We start from the raw sequence: 20,917 nt of genomic DNA on the forward strand, positions 1-20,917 counted from the left end.
AGTGTAGTTGAAACACTTGAACATAATATAAATCATATGCAATCACACCCCGTGGAAGAAAAAAATGATTTGTTCTAGTAAAAATGTTCAAAATAGCAAAAATGAATTAAGCGGTCAAAATTTCATGGGAAAAAGATATGAGTTAGGGGTGAAGATAGTAGAGATTAAAGAGAAGATTGAAGATGCATGTCATATATATCATTTGACCATAAATTAATGTATCAAATGCCCATAAAATACAATTTACTTCATTAGTGTGCAAATTAATTTTTACTTATATTTATATTTAATATTTCAATTCGTAATACATACATCAGGGTAATTACAAATTTAATCTTCCTCTTATTACCCTCTTAAATATTCGAGGGATGCTTACTCCACTCGCATTTTGAAAGAGAGAAGATTGCCGTCACTTAATTATATATCATAATTAAGGAAGGAAATAAGCCTCATACATGTATCGCGGGAGCTCGAATCACAACCTTCACAGTTGTGAGTGCAGGGTCTGGCCATTGGGCCAAAGACAGTCCACACCTCTAAATTTTGCTTAAATGGTCATATAGAACCCCTGAAAATAAAAAATATAATATGTAAAATAAGATAAAATTTATAAAATATTTTGAATATTGAAAATTTATTTTAACATTATTAATTTGTTATATTCTTTTAATAATACTAAAATCTATTTGACATACTAATAATATTAAATAATTATACCTAACATTCACAGTAATTTATAAAATTTATATTATTGTTTACAATATCTTATTTAATTATGTCAACATTAATATCAATCTTAAAATGAATTTTTGGATTAATAGATTTTCTTCAATCCATCAGGATAGACTAATAATAAACTTAATATTAACAAAATTCTCATTGTACGCATTAATTTATTAACTATACTTATTGTAATATTTTATTTGTATCATATGATATTTATTTATTATTTTTATCCAATTACTATATTTATATTTATTTAGACTGTTTTAATCTAAAGGTATAATAGTCATTTATGATATTAAGAGGGTCTGTTTGACCATTTATAAAATTAAAGGAATTTGTATGACCATTTAAATAAACCTTAAGAGTGTGGGTAGCTTTTTACTAAATTAATATTAATAGCTTTTTACTCATTAAATTTAAGGATCCGCCCTAATCTCATTATGAATACTGTAAAAATACAACCAACATGGTATAGAAATCCTTGGTTACGCAATTATTAATATTAATTATTTTAATATTTTGCGCTAGTGCATTCACCCGTACCCCTTTTCCTTCGCCGGTCCGCCAAGTCACGTGACCCTCACTCCACACTCAACTATTGATAAAAAAGCAACCAAAAAGCGCACGAATAGACCACCCAACACGCCCTCTACGTGTAACGTCTTATCCACTTCTCTCCTCAATACTCGCATCCACATACCGTACTCTTATCTCCCGAATACCCCTACTGTTTAAACTAGGTACCCGTAAAGCCCCAACGTACAACAAGTCACAGCATGAATTGCAACTAATGCACGTGCTCGATTGCAGCTTATAACTTCCGATAGCTCTAGATCTTGATATTTTTCTCTTCAATCTTCGCACTTTTTGCACACTCATCATGGCCAACGCACTTATTGCATGCTCCTTATCCATTCCTATCAGGGCATCCTCTGGATCTGGGTACCAAGAACCCGAATCCAATCGTATAAAGCCTCCTTCCTCCTCCTCCTCCTCCTCCTCCTCCTCTTCGACCAATTGGTGGGCCCCTCTCTTCGGCTGGTCATCCGATCCCGGCTACCTTAACAACAACAACAGGAAGAAAAACCAACTGGAGATGGCGGGTACAGATAATAATTCGGGTCGACCCGGATCGAGGTTCTCGCCCGGCTGTTTCACGGAGGAGAAGGCGAAGCAGCTGAGGAAGAAGACTGCGGAGAGCTCGTCATTCCACGATGTAATGTACCACTCGGCGCTCGCCTCCCGGCTCGCGTCCGATATGTCGGTTTTGCCGGAGAAGTGACCGGATCGGATCCAGTTATCCGTTCTCCGGAAACGAAACAGGTTTAAAGGTCTGCATTTTTCGTTTATATTTGCAATTTGCCTTGGCTTGCTTAATTTGTCGAAATGAAAGTAAAATTAGGATGGCCTTAATTATGCGTGGTTGGGAACAGCGTATGTTCGTGTACGTACTGGAGATCATCGTCTGATCATTTCGTTGTTGGTGGTGATGAAAAATGATCTAATTTTTCTTTGTGTTCTCATAACGTTAATATGGGTCCAGTTGCGTATTGCTCAATGTGTAGTGTGCTGGAGTCTTTGCTTTTAATTGAATAATCGTTAACTTTCTTTCAGTAGTTATTATGCCAATTTTCAATAGGATTCATTCTTCTGTGGTTTAATATTTGCTACTCGTGAAACGTCGACAAGTAGTTGCTATTAGATAATGGGTGGAACCCGTGATCGAATTGGACTATTGGGCGCCCCATTGTCGCGTGAGTAGTGATATGTTTTATCTCAGCAGCCCCACTTTTAAATTTTCTCTATATATGTCTAAAATTATCCTTATTTACAAAACCTATAAATCATATTTATTTCAACATAATAACTTCGAACAAAATCAACAGAGATCGGAAACAACCAAAAAAAAAAAAAATTACCCCAATAAACGAATAAAACGGTATAGGAGTTACAAATATGAGAATTAGTAGAACAAATAACAATATTTGGTAATTCAGAAACTTTTAACTTTACTAAATAGTTTATCATAGCGCGTAGAGTTTAAATGAAAAATCCAAGCTGGTACATCTCAGGGCCGCGAAGAAGCTTTGATCTTTGAGTGAACTTGGGAAGAAGAACAACTCTTCAATGTTCAGGCTGCAGCTTCTCCTCTCCCTCTTGCTCACTTTCTCTCTTGTGTTATGTTGGCCTCCTTCTCCCTCTTTCTCTCTTGGTGCGGTGCCAGTGCCGACGCGTCACATTATACCGGATGTTGTTGTCATTGCTCATATGGCTCCAGTGAGTGATAGGCATGCTCTAATCAACATTAATTAACATTAATGGTTCAAATATCATCACTCGTGTTATATTGTTAAAGTTTTAAACTATGAAGTACAAAATAGTTGTCAACTGGGCCTAGTGGTGGGCTCGTTAAAGTAACAACTCACGAGTTCGAGCCTTATCAATTCATTTCATAAGGAGAAGAGTGATTCAATTAAATTATTTATTATAATTATAAGGGCAAGGCAACAGTCTTGGCGCTCAGCTAAAGGGTTTGTATTTTTTCATTACCATCACATTATGCATCTTGAAATCTCCGTTTTACTCTTTTGGCCATTGATTCTTTTCTTTTCTCAGTAAATTAAATTTTATTTCTTTTTTTCTATTACTATTTTTTTCCTTTTTGTTCATTTTAAATTTTTGTTGTTTTAAGAATAAATATGAAACCCAAAGAAATTTTTATGATTTTCATAGCTGGTAAAAATTAATTGATATTCTTTCTTTTATGATAGATTTTTTATCTTCCAATTTGTAATAGCCATTATGAAACTGATTTTGAGAAGTTGTGAAAAAAAAATGTCAATGTTTATTTAAAAATTAAAATTGAAAGATAAAAGTTTAAACTACCTATAGTGAAATTGAGAAATTGGGGAGAAAGAGAAGCAGGTTAATTAAGTAATTTTATTAAAAATTATTTTAAAATAAAACTTAATTTAAATAGAGGATTTAAAAAGAAAATTGGTGGGTTTAAAAAGCCTTACCTTATAATTTTAATTTTAAAATTTTTAATATATATATTCTACCCTTGTTATTGGTCATCTTCACATTACATCTCAAAAATCAGGTTCCAATACCAAAATCAGGATTCTTGATTCCTTGTAGACAAATTTCTCTAAATTTTCTTGTTCACAAAGAAAGTTTGGGTTATTAACTCTATCACGCTAGAAATTAGGGGTGTTCGCGGATTGGACATTAATCCATATTCAATCCACGATTTTACAGATTATAAATTTTTAATCCAATCCAATCCATGGATTAATGAAATTTAATTCAAATCCAATCCATATATCTATAGATCGGATGCGGATTTGACCCAATCCATATCCAATCCATTATTTTACGGATTAGTTTGCGGGTAAAAATTTTTTAATAATGTTTTATCTACGAACTAACTAAATAAAAAAATTAATATAAAAATGATTTTATTACTGATCAAATTCAAAATTAAATAAGATTTAAATAAATTAATTGTTTAAATAAAGTTGGAAAATACATTCAAAGTTTCAAAATATAACTTACCAAAAAGAAAAAAAAAATCTCATTTGTTTAGATCAATACATAAAAATTAACTACTTAGGAAGCTGTATTTTTTATTTAATTATTTTTATTTTATATTATTATGGGATAAGATATCATATAGTGCTAATATAACTATATTTTAACTTATTTATTTATTATTAGTAAGTATAATGTCATATTTACAAGTTTAAATTTTTTATAAAATAAATATTTTTTATTTTTTTGCAAATTCACAGATTTTTGTGAATTTATAGAAGTAAATCCATATCCAATCTACCGATTGCGGATTTTCAAATTTTCAATCCAATCTAATCTACCAATTCACGGATCGAATTTCTACGTATCAGATGGATTGAGCAGATTGGATTGGATTATGAACACTCCTACTAGAAATCACAATCATTTCTATTATCAATTGGAAATGCTAGATCAATTATTATTGACTTGAAAAATAACTAGAGTTTTGAACACAAGTTTAAGAACACGTTCTGACGGCATAACATATAATACCACGTCAAATTATTTAAGATTTTCCAAATTGCAGTTGACAAGAAACAAATCATCAATCAATTTTGGATATAAAATTTTACTGGTTAATTTTATGGCGAAGAGAATTATAATTAAATAAAATTTATGAGATTTTTTTTGAAGAAAAAAAATTATGAGATTATTCTTTAGTTTTGATCCCTTTTTCTGGAAGTGTTACTTAGTTTTGAGAAATTTACTAGATTATTCCCATTTTTCATTTTTATTTTTCTATCAAAATGGTAATTTTATTAGCTAAAAATTTGTAAAAAAAAATAAAGTTAATGAAAGATAACTCCATTTAAGAGAGAAAAAAAGTTGAGGTTAAATATCACTATTAAAAAAAAAATTCCAAAAAAAAAACTTAGCTGCTAATGACTCTCTTCCTCAATGGCGTTTATCACTCGACCACTTGTCAAGCGTTTCAATAAAAAATTTTACATCTTACTCTTTTTCTATCTTGCTGCTAATGTATTTTCTTCTTCCTCAATCTGCTGATTCAATGTATTATCTTTTTCCTACCTTTGTTATTCTTAATTTTTTCCCTTAAGCTCCGGCTTTCATTCCCGTTCAAACTTATCAACTTGTGCCACCTTTCCTTCATTTAGTTTCCTCCAATAACTTAAATCAGAAAAATGTTTTATTAGCATTATATTTTGTAAAACTGCACATTACAGAATAAACATTTTACGTTTGGGGTTTAGCTGTTATATTCAGAAAACGCAGACGAAATATATGGTGCATATAATTTAATTGTGTTCGCAAATCAACTGTTTTGTCATGCCATTTATGTTTTCAAGTCTTAAAAATCAATGAATTAACTGCTACAACCTTAGAAGTTAAATCAGTACGATCAACATGACCACGCTCGAAAATGTGAGCATTGTCGATGATTGTTGTCACCGTTATTATTATCGATTGTTTTATATTTTCTTTAATTGTCATAATTATGTGGGTATTAACCACTATGTGGTATAATAAAAATATGGGTGGGGCTATTTTCACTCTAAAAAGTACTTTGAAAATTTTAATATCAATAAAATAATTTATTACAAAAATACCACTTATGTAAATTATTATAAATGAGGACAATATATTATGAACTAAATATAACATAATTACTTTGAACACCCACAAAAGACACCTATCATTCAACATATATATATATATATATATATATATACATATATTTTCATAAACCTTAAATCTTTTATTTCTAACATCTTAAATAATATTATGAACAAGAAGCGAATCAATATTTTGAAAGATTTTGACTATAAAGTAAGTGTAACCCTTTCAATTTTTTAAATAAAAAAACTGTTAAGATAGTTGTCTTTATTGCTTTAGATTTTAAAACGAACCTAAAAAATTAAACAATACTTTTTTTTATTACATGAGACTATTGCTCAAGAGTACAACTCATATTACATGAGATTACAACTGATATTTACAAATCATATTATTACTGGAACTAGTTTTACATTAATTCTTATGAAGTCCGTCCAGATTTTTACCCTCTCTAATATTTAAAGGACGTATACTTCACTTACATTTCAAAAGGGAGAATACTACCTTCACTCAAATTAAGGAAGGAAATTAAACCCCCATAATACATTATAGGGGCTCGAACCTATGACTTCACCCTAAATAATACTTAACATAGAGCAACCAATCTAGCAAAACAATTCAAAAGATAAACAAGTGTCGTCAATTTCTTTATGTTCATTCCAAGTTCGAAGTACCATTTGCACTAATAAGAATCCCCGTTGTTGAATCGTGTGAAAATCAGGGTCATGATCCATCAACCTATAGACACTTTTTACTCTTTTAATAAATAATAATTAATTACTAAAATTATCTTATAGATTTTTTTTAAACTTAAATTGGATTCAATGTTGTAAGTATTGGCTAAATTTCCTAAAAGTTTTATTTGGTGTGCTGAATAGTTTTATTGGTATTTTGAGTAAAAAAAAAATAATAATTTAACTAGTTTAAGTAAGGATTTTTTTGGTTTTCAAATAGTGTATAAAGTAAAACTTAGTTTTTTAAATTTATTAAATGAATGTAAATAAAATAGAATGTTCGGAATAATTTTTTGAGTGCAAAATGATCTCACCCTAAATGTATTTGCTGTTTTTTCTGACCTACAAGTTATATGGTGAAAAGAGACACACAAAATTGAATATAGAACATTTTTATGTTATTATTAATAGTATTTTGTTCTAAGAAGTAATTTTAATTGAGATAAAATTACTGCTAAAATGAAGACAATGATAGGGTCTTATAAGTTATTAAGATAAAATTAAAGGTGATCACGAGGCTGAATAGAAAACTACTACTATCTTGATTTAAATGCAAAGAGCCAAAAAGTACTAATGACTTCTGTGCATGTGTCGAGTTCCCATTGAGGGTGAAGCGCGATGGACTCTACAGCTTAGCTTCTGCCAATCGGACCTTGATGCACTCTCCATTTCTGAGATTGATATTTCACATTTTCACTGAGTTGGTCACGGACCCACTCAGGGACCAACTTTGACACTTTAAGCCCTTAGTAAAATATTAATTAAGCCCCCACTGATTTGGTTTTTTTCTATATTTGAGTTGAATGATAAAGTTTGTTTGAAATATGTCCCCTGAGAAAGTACCATATAATTTAATAGTTACCCATAATAATTCTAAAATCACAAAAAATAAGTTAAGTGATCAATATATATATTTTAAATTCTTCAAACAACTTTTTTTACTTTTTTTTTTCCTGTTAAGGCTTTTAAATAAAATATAATATATGACTCCCATCATCTTGTTATAGAAGAATGAAATTACATAAATTTTATCATTCAAAAAATTTATATCTCTACAAACAGTTCAATAATCAATAATGAACTTTAAACAACCTGAGAAGCTCATCAATCGAACAGAACAAGGAAAAATTGAAAGAAATTAATAAAATATCTACCATATACATAGAAAACCACAAGGTTATATATGTCGAGTACTATATATAGCTAGCTAAGTCAAGTATTGAATTGACTTTCGTATATAGAATTCAATTATATTACTCAATTGATAAAATTGATTTTGCTTGTCTCGACAAATCAAATAATATACACCAATAGGAGACCTTAATTCAAGTCAAGAGATTGAGCAGGATCAGCTAAATTTTTACTTGTCAACGTTAATAAAAACATAATAGAGCTATGGAGATAGTCATGCGCATGTGTTTGACAGGTCACATACAAATCAAATTCGGCACCCTTTATTGATATAAATTTTCATCTAAATAGAAGACTTAATTCAAGTCAAAAGATAGAGCAGGATCAGCTAACTTTCCCTGTCAACATTAACGAAAACATAATGGGGCTATGAGGTAGTCATGATGTATGGCAGGTCACATACAAATCAAATACGGCAGCACCTTCTATTGATGTAATTTTCATCTAAATATATATGCATTAATTTAGTAACCAATATTTAATTCTTTGACATAATCATATATGCGACTGATTCCTATGCTTCCTCTCACTTGCATGCACATGCCCTAAATATTTTCTAATTAATGCCGTTGTTGCCGACCAACAAATAAACAGAAGCAAAGAGAAAATGGTAAAATAATCTTATGATTATATCAACGAAACTTAAGGAAGAATCAATGGCACATGGGTTGCTTAGGATAAGATCTGAATTATCCCTTTAAGTTTTAACAATGAAATTTTTTTTTTTTATTGATTCTGCACATTAATTAGATCTGATGTTTTTTCTGTTGATCCCCACGAGCTGACAAATCAGAGAATATTGATTACTTTAAATGAGAATTCAAATTTTTACATTATATTATTGAAGAGTATTTTGTTGTTAATTTATTTTTATTTTCATTTAACTTTGATCCATGCATGCATGGACCTTGGACACCAGTCACCTTCTCAGAAGATGCAGGCAGACAGCACATTATCAGAACCATGTGATTTCGTTACTAGTGATGGAGCTATATTTCAGTCATTTCACTTCACATTTTCTTCTATATTTTCATTTTAAATCAATTACAAATGAATATTGTTAATTATGCTTTTGGGTCTAGCGATCACACTCGGCTGGATAATAAGATTTAATCCAAAACCCTTTGTATGGATATCTCTATAACAGAAAATTAAATTCACAGATCACAAAATAGGCCATCTGTGTTGGATGATCCATATCACGAAACCAGATAAGTTTTCTAGGTGAGGAAAAAATATTAGACAAATTTAAATACTTTCAAGCTTAAACTTTTATCTTGCGTAACCTAACAAATTCACAGCTAAAATATTGAAAGGAAAAAAATTGTTTTCGAAAATTGTATAGCGATTGTGAATATATGAAAGTCTTCTAATTGTATAATTGTATCACATATGATTTCCTTAAAAACAAAAATTCTAATATCTGAATTTGAGGATATATATATATAATAAAAAACCTGCAAATTAGACAATTATTAAGGCAGAAATGGGTTTCAACCTCAACCAGCATAATGCATGTAAGTGCAGCAGCCTGCCCCTGCATCCATGTGGCTTTGAATAGCATGTCTTCAACCTTCACCAGAAAAGACCAAATCTCAAGATTAATTAATTTAATTTAAATGATCGATGCCGATTATTCATTTTGTTTCTAGCTGTAAATATCTGCTAATTACGCTTCATTATTTTAAAATCACACGCTCTCACAAATTTGTAAGCCCAAGATATATATTCCAGTCCCTTAATCGCGGCAGCTGATTGACTAGTGAAGTGATTAACTCATGCTGGTGTAATATTAATAACTTGCAGTTTCATTTTTAATAGTTATTTACATAATTTATTTAAAATATTGAGTTAAAGTATCCCCTGTGCAATTTTACGTCAAAATTTCCAATTTTTGTTAAAATTTTGGAAAAATCACCAATAGTTTCTGTCGTACTCATGTCTTGAACCACCGCGATTCAGTGATTAATGGTACTTAATTAACTTCTTATTCTTTGATTACAGATTAAAAAATAAATAAAAGCAAGTTAAAGAAGTGATTTCTATTTTCTTGGTCATCGTATTAAAAGAACATAGAATGAGGGTGCATGTTTTGTGTCAGACTTGTTAGTCTTGAACATGGTCTTGGCAATAATTTTATAATTATATATATATTCAGCTCTGAAACCTGCATGGATATATTTTCGAGTGGCAACGATGCAATTTTGATAAAAGCTAGTGGCTTTCTATTATTCTGAATCACATAAAAGCCGTAGCTCTCCCCACTTCTGATCTTCACACTTACATGTTGCACTTGCATCCCTCTCCCTCTCCCTCTCCCTCTCCCTCACTTTCTTTCTCTCATCTCTCTCTGAATTTGTGAATATCTCTACGGCACAAACATAAATACATAATGTACAGAATCTCCGTGCTCTTAGTTCTTCTTTGTGCCACCTGTCACGTAGTGTTATCAGTCACCGATGGTAAGCTCTCAAATTTAATATTTGTGTTCATTTTTATAATTTTGTTCGGTAATTTATGTTGCATATTGTTAGATGGCTAGCTTGATAGCAGATCCCATGCATGTTCCTTGAGAAAAGAGGAAAAAAAAATGCTTAACAAATATATATGATCTCCTAGAAAGTTTTTGTTAGCTAGATCTCATTCAAACAAGACTATTTTTGTTCTTGTTATTACCATCGCAGAATGCGACTAAACAGGTTATGATTTTAAACTTTGCTCATTATTTTGTATGAAGCAACCTTGTAGAATCAATTCTGAACATTTATGGTAGTGCCTACTTAATACCCGCCGGTATATTGTAAGTGGTAGAGTGGTCTTGCTGCCATGATTCACTGAGATTCAACCCTAATTCGGTAAAAAAAAAAAAATTTTTTTTTAGGTGGCCAACGTGACAAGTCAGTAAAATTCAGTAAAATGTAATAAAAAAATAAAAGTTTAAAATTTAGGTAATTATTAGAACTATTCTGATTTGGGGATTCCTAAGTACCAATTTCTTAATTCTATTATGGTTTAATTTTTTTTGTGTCTTTATTGTTTTTAAATGGACTTTGTACCCTTTTTTTTTATTTAATAAATTTTTACCTTGACGTTTATTTAAAAAAAAAATTCTGGAGATATATGGTGAGTGTTAGCTAAAATTTTTGTATACAGTAGATAAATTTAATCAGATATTACAAATAAATTAAAGAGTATTTTTAATTAAATAACGATTAAAATTTAACTCTATAAGCTATTTCTAATACTGTAATTACTAATCACAACATCATAAAAAAGACCTAGTAGCTCGGCAACGAATAGCTAAGTCTTTTTCATAAAATAAAGTTAGCATTAGCAACAGACCCTGTACAAGTTGTGTCAGTCGTCAGTCCTCACCCTGATTTCAATTTCTATTTATTGCCTGTATTTATTTTCATGTGCTTTGGTCGTTCGACGGCAATTAATAGAAGAGATTTGAAAACTTGGCCAATTTTAGGGGAATCTGGGCCTTACACGTGGTGGGCCCCATTAACCTTTGATGATAATAATGATATAGATTGGACCACTTCATGAATGATGATGTAAATGAAGCCTTTTTATCAGGACGTAGGTACGATACACTGATCAATGTAAATATAGCAATTTAATAGGCAGTGGGGTTCACGTAATTTTTGTATGAGACGATAAGTTATAATTTATTTTAATTAAATGACTAGAATACTCCTGTGACGGCATTGAATAATAAAACACAGAAAGGTAGCATGTCACTTTTGTCATTTACTAATTTTAGAAAGCATATTAATTATATAACCCTGTCCTCTTTTTTTTTCGATATTTAATCGTGCACAGAACATGTGATGACACCATGGCAACAGCGATGAATTAGATTTGAAGCAAAAAAACATATCGGATTAATTTGCTTCTTGTTTAAATACTTATATTTGATTGATTAACTTACATGCGTTAAATTTCAGGATTATTACCAAATGGTAACTTTGAGTACGGTCCAAAGCGGTCACAAATGAAAGGCACAGTAGTAACACACCCAAATGCCATACCAAACTGGCAAATCTCCGGCTACGTAGAGTACATAAAATCCGGCCACAAGCAAGGCGACATGCTGCTCATCGTCCCTGAAGGAGTCTTCGCCGTGCGGTTAGGCAACGAGGCATCGATCAAGCAGAACATTAAGGTCACCAAGGGCAGGTTTTACTCTATGACATTCAGTGCAGCCCGCACTTGTGCTCAAGAAGAGAAGCTCAATGTCTCAGTTTCACCAAACTTGGAAACGAACGACTGGGCAATCTTGCCAATGCAAACAATGTATAGTAACAACGGCTGGGATTCTTATGCGTGGGCTTTTGTTGCTGATGCTGAAGAAGTTGAGATTACAATTCACAATCCTGGAGTCGAGGAAGACCCAGCTTGTGGCCCTCTTATTGATTCTGTTGCTTTGAAGGTTTTGTATCCTCCTAAACGTACTGGAGGTAACTTTTCTATCTCTCATTCTCAAATCTCAATTACAACTGATCAAAATAATTCTAGTGGCGGAGCAAAAATCTTTTATCTGGGGTTATCTAATTTGTTGTAAATTAACCAATTCGGATCCAAATATGATAAAAGTTAATTTAGAGGTTAAATGTACAAAAGATGTAGGGGTCTTTATGTAATGAACTATGACTAACGGGGTCAAACTGTAAATAGTTCTAATTTTGGGTTGCTATTTTGCAGTCAACATATTGAAGAATGGAAATTTTGAGGAGGGACCGTATGTGTTCCCTAATGCATCATGGGGGGTCCTAATCCCACCCAAGATCGAAGATGATCACAGCCCTCTCCCAGGATGGATCATTGAATCCCTTAAAGCCGTCAAGTACATTGACCTCAAACACTTCTTCGTCCCCGAGGGCAGACGTGCCATCGAACTCGTGGCCGGAAAAGAGAGTGCGTTGACACAAGTTGTCAAGACCGAGGTCAACAAGACCTACGCCCTCTCATTTGCCGTCGGCGACGCCGGCAACGGCTGCGCCGGGACGTTGGGCGTAGAAGCTTATGCTGGCAGAGAAAACGTTAAGGTAACGTATGCGTCCAAGGGCAAAGGTGGATTCAAGAAAGCCTTGCTTAGGTTCAAGGCCGTGTCACCGCGCACACGCATCATGTTCCTCAGTACATTCTACAACATGCAAAGCGACAGTTCGGGGTCGCTGTGTGGCCCCGTGATTGATGATGTTAAGTTGCTTGTTGCTCATAAGATACGATCACTACGTGTGTGATTGAAAAAGATTTGATCAGCATCGGCACAAGGGCATTATTGACTTAATATTTCTTGTTGTTGGACTATTACTTGAATGTTCCAAGCACTTTGTGAACTATACATGATGTTATTGTACTTTAATTAGGATTCTTGTAATAGTGGCAAGAGTGTTAATGATCAGTTTACATTTCGTAATTTATGTGCCGGGATAAAGAACCAAAGCATCTGTTATTTTAAAACACGTCTAAATTTTCTTGAGTATCAACTTTTTTATTGATCTTATGATTTTATGTTTGATGGTTGTTTGATTTTGAAAATATGAATATTTTTAATTATTTAATTAATTAAATAATATTTTAATCATAATTAATTAAAAAATTATAATTAAAATATAAGAGAGGTTTCGATTAATTTTGTCAAATAAGGAGGTTTTACTTTTTTATTTTTTCCTTTATGCGTCAATAGTTAATTTTGTGACATTGATTGTGCCGCTTCATTTGTTAGAGAGGCCGTATCTTTATTTATTTTATTATTTGTTGAAAGAGGCCTTATCTTGCAATTAAATACTTTAGAATTGGAATCTTCTGCCTGTGATTTTCAATTGTAGGACCACTTGTACTCATCACTACATCAAAAGTCATTCTTTCACGGAGAACAACGCCCTTGTGGGCTGTGCACTGTCTCCTTACGTTACGTGTTTGTCGCGTAATTGGATTGAATTAATTTTTAATATTAAATTCAATTAGATTATATTAAATTAAATCGAATTATTTATAATATTGCCTTTTATTTAGTATAATACTGAATAGGATTATATTAAATTAAATTTAATGAAGTAAAAATAACTATCTATAAATATTTTAATTATTTTAAAATTATATCACTAATTGCTGAATTTAATAAATAATACACAATAATATTATAAATGAATCAATTACTAATTTTTTATGTTTAGTATTATTCCATAGTTTCTATCTATTATTGAACAAAATTTTATTATTGATATCAAATTTGGCTTAAAATTAGATATGAGAATTAGTCTTATCTAAACTTACGAAAAAAAATAGGGACTAATAATCCCAAAATCTTTGGATTACAAAATTGGATTAATTTATTGATCCTTAACAGTCAAACATGACATTAGATAAGAAAAAAATAATTATCGTGAAATTTAGTCTAATCTTGTTTAATCACAAAAAAAAAAACGTAGTTTTAATAGTTTATGGTAAAAGCCCCTTTAGTCTTATATTTTGAGACTAATGCTCATTTAGTTCTTATATTTTAAAAACTACCTCAAAACATCATTGTCATTACATTAGCGACACACTTGTTGTTACTTTCTGTTTGCTTTAGTAATAATATCTTTTTACAATAATGTTTCTTTTTTAACATTAATAAAAAAATTAAATTGCCAAATTAACCCAAAAAATAATAAATATGTGTGTGTGTTGTTTTCATTTCATTTTTGGGTTAATTTGGTAATTTTAAAATAATATCCCAAAAAAGAAATATTATTGGAAAAGAATATTAGTATAAAAGCAAACAAAATCATCAGAGATATTTTAAAATATTTTTCATAATAGAAGTATTAAATAAACATTAACCTCAAAATATAGGGATAAAATGAGATTATACTTATTATCTAATTCAAAATTTTCAGATTCCTATTTCTTTTTTTTTTCTCCATTGAGGATAGAAAACATCTTATCAAATAGAGTGCGATTGTTGGCTGCAAATACTTCTTAAAACATATTTAATAATTTTATAATTTTAATCTTTATTGAAATTACATATAGGATAATTTCTAATAAAACTCCCAATCGAAAGTCAAATAATTTTTTAAAAAAAATTCTAATATTTTAGAATTTAAAAATATTTTTTTTCTTCTAATTTCTAAATAAGTGAGGAATTTACCACCATTGGCTTTAATAGAGATATTTAAAACCCATTTTTTTTCTTTTAAACGGAATAAACTCTGATATTGAAATGGGATTTAATAATAAAAATAAATAAAAATTAGAAAATTAGATTACACTAATAAAATTTAATTAAAAATATTTTTATCTTTGATGGAGGAATTAAAAAAATTAATTTTTTAATTTTTAAAAATATTTTAATAAAATTAATTAAAAATATGGGTGTTAAGAGTGCTAATGGTCCCACCTATCATGTAACACTTTTTGATTCGTTACCTCTCCACAAATCTAATTATAATTTCATAAATTAAAAGTCGGAAATTTCTAAGAAGTTGCTTTAGGGCTCCCTCAACTTAAAACCTAGTTTCTGAGCAACAACAAAATGAATCGGCTGCACAAAATTCAGATGGGGCTCACAAGAGTGCAAGCCTTGGAGACTGAAGTTGATGATCTTGGAGGTTACTACTTCATGAACGACAAGTCAAGCTATGAGTTTGGGAAGAAATTGGCCAAAAAGCTTCAAGTTTTATCTAATTTGAAGGAAGAAGAAAATTACGAGGATGTGGCTGATAGATTATCGGAAGATTCTGTTGATGACAGACCTGTTGAAACAACAAAAGTAGGTTTGCAATTGACATTTGACGAAGCTTGGAGATGTAAGAAGAAATGGCAATAATTGGCCCTTTTGGCGTGGAAGGAGTTGGCAAAATTACTTCATTATCAAAACCATATCCTGAATTTTTAGGTATGAAAAAGAATTGTATATCCTCTTTTAAAATTCAGCTATGATAGTTTGACTAACAACAATTTTAGCTCCTAATTAAAAAATTAAGGGGATAATTGATTGTTGGATTGGTGAGGGAATTTTAGATGGTTTTGATAAAGTGGAGCATAAAACAGAGGATGTTATATTGTTAACAGTTTTCTTCATGCATGTTTATTAGAAGAAGAGGAAATTTTTTTAATTAAAATGCATGATGTTGTTCGCGATATGGCATTATGAATAGCATGTAAAATTGATATGAAGTGGGAAAATTTTTTAATTCATGTAGATGGGTTAATTGAAGCATGAAAGGTTGAGAAGTAGAAAGGGGTGAGAATTTTTAGGAGATCACGGATGATTTTATAGTAGGCCTTTGTTAGAGTTTGAAATCTTTCATAGTACTGCTGTTTATCTTCCCGTAATTCCACTAGAATTGATGTTCAATTTTTTATTGTTACAATTCTTAAGATTGATCAACTAGGTTCTTCAGAGGATGAATATGGTATTCTGTATGGTATTCTCTTCAAATTTCAAAGAGGTTTAATTTTTTATGGAGAAACTGAACCTTGAGAAGTTTCCATACTGTACAAGGATGTCTGAACTCTTAGAAGAGCTGTAATCGATCCTTATGGCCTTCAATACTTCGTAGAGTTCAACACACTTAATGTTTCATCCTTAGCACATATGAAACATCTCTATAAACTCATTTTGAAGTTTGGAAGAGTTGGAGTTTGATTACACAGGGTAAGCACCAAAACCAATAGACTGGTATTTTTGGTACCTTTTACTGAGTTAAACTGTGAGACGTAACTTGGCTTATTGTCGCTGCAAATCCTAAGAGTATTCGGATATGAGATTGCTATGATGTGGGTAAAATAATCAGTGTACGGGAAAATTAGTTGAAGTTCAAGTAATTAATTGCTGCAAATGTAAACCCATTTGCAATGTCTTGCATTTTGATATCTCTGAAACCTGGAGAGCGTCTACTGCAATCCCTGCTATTCTCACAAACTTTAGGAAAAGGTGATGGATGAATTCCAAGGCTTAAGAAGCTTCCACTTGCTGGAGCAGAGCTTAAACAGATGAGTTGTAACAGAATTTCAACAATTTTTATTTATTTAAAAGAACTTATTTTCTACTGTCACTTGTATTATCTATCACATGTAATATGTTTGTGTTGCAGCTGAGGAGCTATTTCTCTTTCAATTGATTATGTATCTCTGTTGGATTCTTGAAATTGGACTTGTTTATTAACTAATCGTTTCCTCTGTTTGAGATTCAATTATTAGCTAGCTGTCTTTGTTTTACTTGTTTTTCTTTTTCTTTCAAAAATAAAATAAATAAAAATTAGGTCTGGCAAACGACTTCTGGCTTCTAGAAACAATTGCCATTTAAGATATGTGACAATTTCACACCGTTTGTTTCATTTGATAATTCACCAAGAAGAGTGAACTCTGAAGGAATTTACAATATACCCTTTTCAAAACTATAAATTAAGCCAGCATTACTGTTCTAAAACTTGTGATGAATTAAGTGTAAAACTGGAGTATGCAGTATGAGTTTTTGGTTCAAACGAGTGCTCGAACAAGTATTAAATACTAAATAGAAACCAGAGGTTGACATTGGAACCATGGAACTTAGTGTTTTCAGCTCAAATTATTGTCTATAAGAGCTCCTAAACTCTGGGATCTCACTCTTGGGACCCAAACAGCAAATTCATTTTCTCTCAAGATATCTATTTTTTTAATTAAAAAATTTTAATGGAGGCTTTTAAAAATAACAATTTAAAGCTAAAATCTGCTCCCGATTGTTAGAACTATTGCTCTCGTTCCAAGTTTGTAAGTAAAAGTAAGTTTCTTACCCAATGTTGCTTTTGTTTAATTCTTTTTTTTTTTTTTTAAATCTTTGAACTAATAAATGTATAATACATAACTTCGAATTGTTGGAATTGTAGCTCAAGAGACGGCTGACCAGAGACTAGAGAGCAGAGCAATATCTCAACATTAATTGAGCTCAGATCGCTTTTTTTCTAACCCGTTTAGATCGAGTTGATCCGAGCCAAAATTTGCCCATTTCTAATTTCAAATAGCAAAACCTTAAAAAAAAAAAAAAAAAAGTAAACAGTCCCTTTCCTTATGTGAAGTGATGAATCCCCTTTTAACTATCTGTACAGTCGGGACATGCGAATGACATCAGAATCACACATTATCCACTTCCATTTTTCTAATAAATTCATTTTCAATACTACGGTATGAATATAGAGAAGCTTATTACTGTTTGCAGTTTGATTAGAATTCTGGAGCTGGCTTCTCACTTTCATTAACTGGAAGAAAGCCAATTTCCATTTACTGGATAATTTCTACTCGCATTTTCTTTCTATCTTTTGGAGTCTTCCATGTTTGTTCTGCTTAACAGCTGTTCCGACAACAATTCTCTATTTATGGCTAATTTCTACTGTATCGTGCCTATCAGTCCGAGTTACAAAAGAATGTATTTGGCTTGGTGTTTCTTTCCTGAGAAATAGAAATACGGTGCTTGAAATGGTGGATGGTGTCTTAACTGGTTTGAGTTTCAAAAGACTACTTACGGGTATGAGGGATGATTGTTATCGTGTTCTAAAACCTTGTGATGTTATGTTTGTATACTTTATGCAGCATGCTGGCAAATTTCTACTTGCATTTTCTTTCAATCTTTTCGAGTCTGCCATATTTGCTTAATAGCTATTTGGAAAAAAATTTCTCTACTAGTTTCTTCTTTCTGTTTTTATTTGGTTATAGTGTTTAAGTTGTCGCTGCACAGGAGCTGTGATACTCAATGGGTGGGCTCCCAGGCCTATGGAAAATGGAACGGAGTCCGAGATTACAATCCTTGACATTCAAGGATCTGAGCTTGGGGATGGGGACACCAACTTGGACTTCACTGGTCCAGTTGTGGCTCTAGATGGGTAAGATCATTATCTTTTAAAAGATACATAAATTTTGATGGCATTCTGCTTTTTGCATTGATATTTTTAATTAGCATAATTTTTATTATCTTGCAGCGGAAGAAGTCCAGCGCAGCCTAAGATTAAGATTGATCAATTAAGTTCTTCAAATCAAAAAGTCGAACATAGTATTCTGTTCAAAGATGGTTATTATTTTATGGATAAACTGCTTGGTTTGAAATAATATTTAGTCTTGAACCTAACCTTGAGAAGTTTCCCTACCCTACAGAGATGTTTAAACTCTTAAAAGCTAAAGAGTTGTAACCGATCCTTATGCCCTTCAATATTTTGTTTATTTAAACTCGTGTAATGTTTCATCTATAGCACATATGAAAAATCTCATTACAGTTGGAGTTTGATTACACTGAGGGAAGTACCAAAACCAATAACTAGTGGTTTTCGTATCTTTTTTCAGTTCAGATAGAATGTTTCTCAAAATTGCAGGACAGAATAATCTCAAGGGAACTGGGATATCAGATTGCTATGATACGGAAGAAATAATCAGTGTTTGGAAAGTCAGGTAAAGCTCAAGTAATTGTTGCAAATGTAAACCCATTTGCAATTTCTTGTATTATGATATCTTCGAAACGTGGAGAGCATCTACTGCAATTCCTGCTATTCTCACAAATTTAAGGAAACGGTGGCAGATGAATTCAAAGCTTAAGAAACATAAAGTTGTTACTAAGGGAGATCAATGTTGGTGGAAAGTACTGCAATGGGAGGATAAAGATACTCAAAATGCTTTCCTCCTCTGTTTCATGTCCTTCTGTAACGAGGCTATCAAAACACAGATTGGAGGTTCTGGAGCAGAGTTTAGATATATGAATCACTTGTATTATCATAGATGTCTCTATTTCTTTTCCAATTGATATGTATCTCTACTGGATTCTTGATTTGGATTTACTTATTGACTAATTGTTTCCTCTGATTGATTTCGATTATTAGCTATCTGTTTTGTTTTGATTTGTTTTTGGGTTTCTATTTCAAAAAAAAAAAAAAAGGAAAAATGTCAAAGTATTGGCAAATGACTTCTGGCTTCCATTAGCAATTACCATTAAAGATATTTCACCAACTCACATCATTAGTTTCATTTGATATTCACTCAAAGAAGAATGAACTCCGAAGGAATTTACAATTTGTCCACCTCAAAATTACAAATTACGCCAACATTAGTCTTTTAAAATTTTCAATGAATTAAGCCTAAATTTAGTTGGAAGAAATGGTATGAGAAAAGACGAATAGAAAGGAAAGAGGATAGAAAAAAAATGAGAGAAAAATGGCAGTCAACCTCATTTTTATTGTTTGGTTAGACATGTAATTCATTTTTCTCCCTTTATTTCTTTCCCCTCTCCTCCTTTTCTCTCTTGTCATTTTTTTTATATTTGTTCAAACCAAACATGCCGTAAATGTTAAACTGGACAATTGTAGTACAAGTTTGTTTTGGACGAGTGCTTGATCAATATTCAATGGAAGACGTACCATGGGTTGAAATTGGAACCTTGAAATCAACTTTTCATTTACATTTTAGTTTTTTAGCTCAAATTATTGTTTTCAGGAGCTCTGTACTTTGGGATCTTTAGGAGCCAAAACCATAAATTCATTTTCTGTCAAGACGTCATAGGTCACTAAATTTTTAAATGGAAGCTCTTAAAATTTTTTAAGTAAATCGCATTTATTCTAACTTAAATCGTGACATAAATTATCATTCATTGGTCTTGTGTAATCCAGGGTTAAATATTTAAAAAAGAAAGGGCAAGAAGAAGCATTTAATGTTTCTATTTCTAACTACTAAATAGTACCAGAACAATAATGAGCGATAAATTTGTAATGTTATCAAATATTATATATAATATACACGGTATAAATAACGTAACCCAACAAAACGAAAACTCTCAGATCATTAAATTTTTATTACTTTTTGTGAGTTTACGCTGTGTGAAAAAAAGTAGTACTTTTTTACGTTTATTAGATCGTATATTAATTTATCAAATTACAAAATTTTGTACCAAAAGAGGATATCGTATGCAAATGAGAATTTGTTAAAGGTTTATTACTGCCTTGATCTTCAAACTTTTTCTTGTCTGTTGTAGTCTCTGCAGATAGGCGGTAGCATTCTATTTGAGGACAGTAAATTTTGACGAGGAATTGCTCTGTTTGAAACATTCTAGTGCATCCTTTGAAGAGTTTCTGGTAAGATTTCCCTTGGCTAATACAACTAAT

The 20,917-nt window shown here is 31.3% G+C and overlaps 3 protein-coding genes across 6 annotated transcripts; all 3 read left to right on the forward strand.

The window, feature by feature from the left end:
• Nucleotides 1–1,555: 1,555 nt before the first annotated feature.
• LOC102618454 (uncharacterized) lies at nt 1,556–2,339 on the forward strand. Its single transcript, XM_006465329.4, has one exon. The coding sequence runs from the start codon at nt 1,607–1,609 to the stop codon at nt 2,006–2,008; it is 402 nt and encodes a 133-aa protein (XP_006465392.2). The 5' UTR covers nt 1,556–1,606; the 3' UTR covers nt 2,009–2,339.
• A 7,718-nt stretch (nt 2,340–10,057) lies between these two features.
• Nucleotides 10,058–13,230, forward strand: LOC102618171 (protein DUF642 L-GALACTONO-1,4-LACTONE-RESPONSIVE GENE 2-like). The gene is made up of 3 exons (XM_006465328.4): nt 10,058–10,264; nt 11,756–12,268; nt 12,513–13,230. The coding sequence occupies exons 1-3, from the start codon at nt 10,195–10,197 to the stop codon at nt 13,052–13,054; spliced, it is 1,125 nt and encodes a 374-aa protein (XP_006465391.2). The 5' UTR covers nt 10,058–10,194; the 3' UTR covers nt 13,055–13,230.
• Nucleotides 13,231–15,249: 2,019 nt separating this feature from the next.
• On the forward strand, nt 15,250–19,635 carry LOC112495595 (uncharacterized). Of its 4 annotated transcripts, XM_052431426.1 has the most exons (5): nt 15,250–15,696; nt 18,514–18,658; nt 18,755–18,843; nt 19,113–19,217; nt 19,345–19,635. In XM_052431426.1, the coding sequence occupies exons 1-4, from the start codon at nt 15,618–15,620 to the stop codon at nt 19,196–19,198; spliced, it is 399 nt and encodes a 132-aa protein (XP_052287386.1). In that variant the 5' UTR covers nt 15,250–15,617; the 3' UTR covers nt 19,199–19,217; nt 19,345–19,635. The 4 variants fall into 4 exon arrangements, with proteins under 4 accessions (XP_052287386.1, XP_024947890.2, XP_052287385.1 ...); XM_025092122.2 differs by having other exon boundaries at nt 15,250–18,303; nt 19,113–19,635; XM_052431425.1 differs by having other exon boundaries at nt 19,113–19,635.
• The last annotated feature ends 1,282 nt before the right edge of the window (nt 19,636–20,917 follow it).

This window comes from Citrus sinensis, chromosome 7 (genome assembly GCF_022201045.2).
Source record: "Citrus sinensis cultivar Valencia sweet orange chromosome 7, DVS_A1.0, whole genome shotgun sequence".
NCBI classification, from domain to species: domain Eukaryota; kingdom Viridiplantae; phylum Streptophyta; class Magnoliopsida; order Sapindales; family Rutaceae; genus Citrus; species Citrus sinensis.

What these genes read in the sequence shown, in the direction of transcription:
- LOC102618454 (XM_006465329.4), top strand. Translation starts at nt 1,607, where the DNA reads ATGGCCAACGCACTTATTGCATGCTCCTTATCCATTCCTATCAGGGCA.
- LOC102618171 (XM_006465328.4), top strand. Translation starts at nt 10,195, where the DNA reads ATGTACAGAATCTCCGTGCTCTTAGTTCTTCTTTGTGCCACCTGTCAC. An exon ending in AGTGTTATCAGTCACCGATG is followed by an intron (nt 10,265 to 11,755) that starts GTAAGCTCTCAA and finishes GTTAAATTTCAG; the next exon opens with GATTATTACCAAATGGTAAC. An exon ending in TCCTCCTAAACGTACTGGAG is followed by an intron (nt 12,269 to 12,512) that starts GTAACTTTTCTA and finishes GCTATTTTGCAG; the next exon opens with TCAACATATTGAAGAATGGA.
- LOC112495595 (XM_052431425.1), top strand. Translation starts at nt 15,618, where the DNA reads ATGGCAATAATTGGCCCTTTTGGCGTGGAAGGAGTTGGCAAAATTACT. An exon ending in ACCATATCCTGAATTTTTAG is followed by an intron (nt 15,697 to 18,513) that starts GTATGAAAAAGA and finishes GTCGCTGCACAG; the next exon opens with GAGCTGTGATACTCAATGGG. An exon ending in CCAGTTGTGGCTCTAGATGG is followed by an intron (nt 18,659 to 18,754) that starts GTAAGATCATTA and finishes ATTATCTTGCAG; the next exon opens with CGGAAGAAGTCCAGCGCAGC.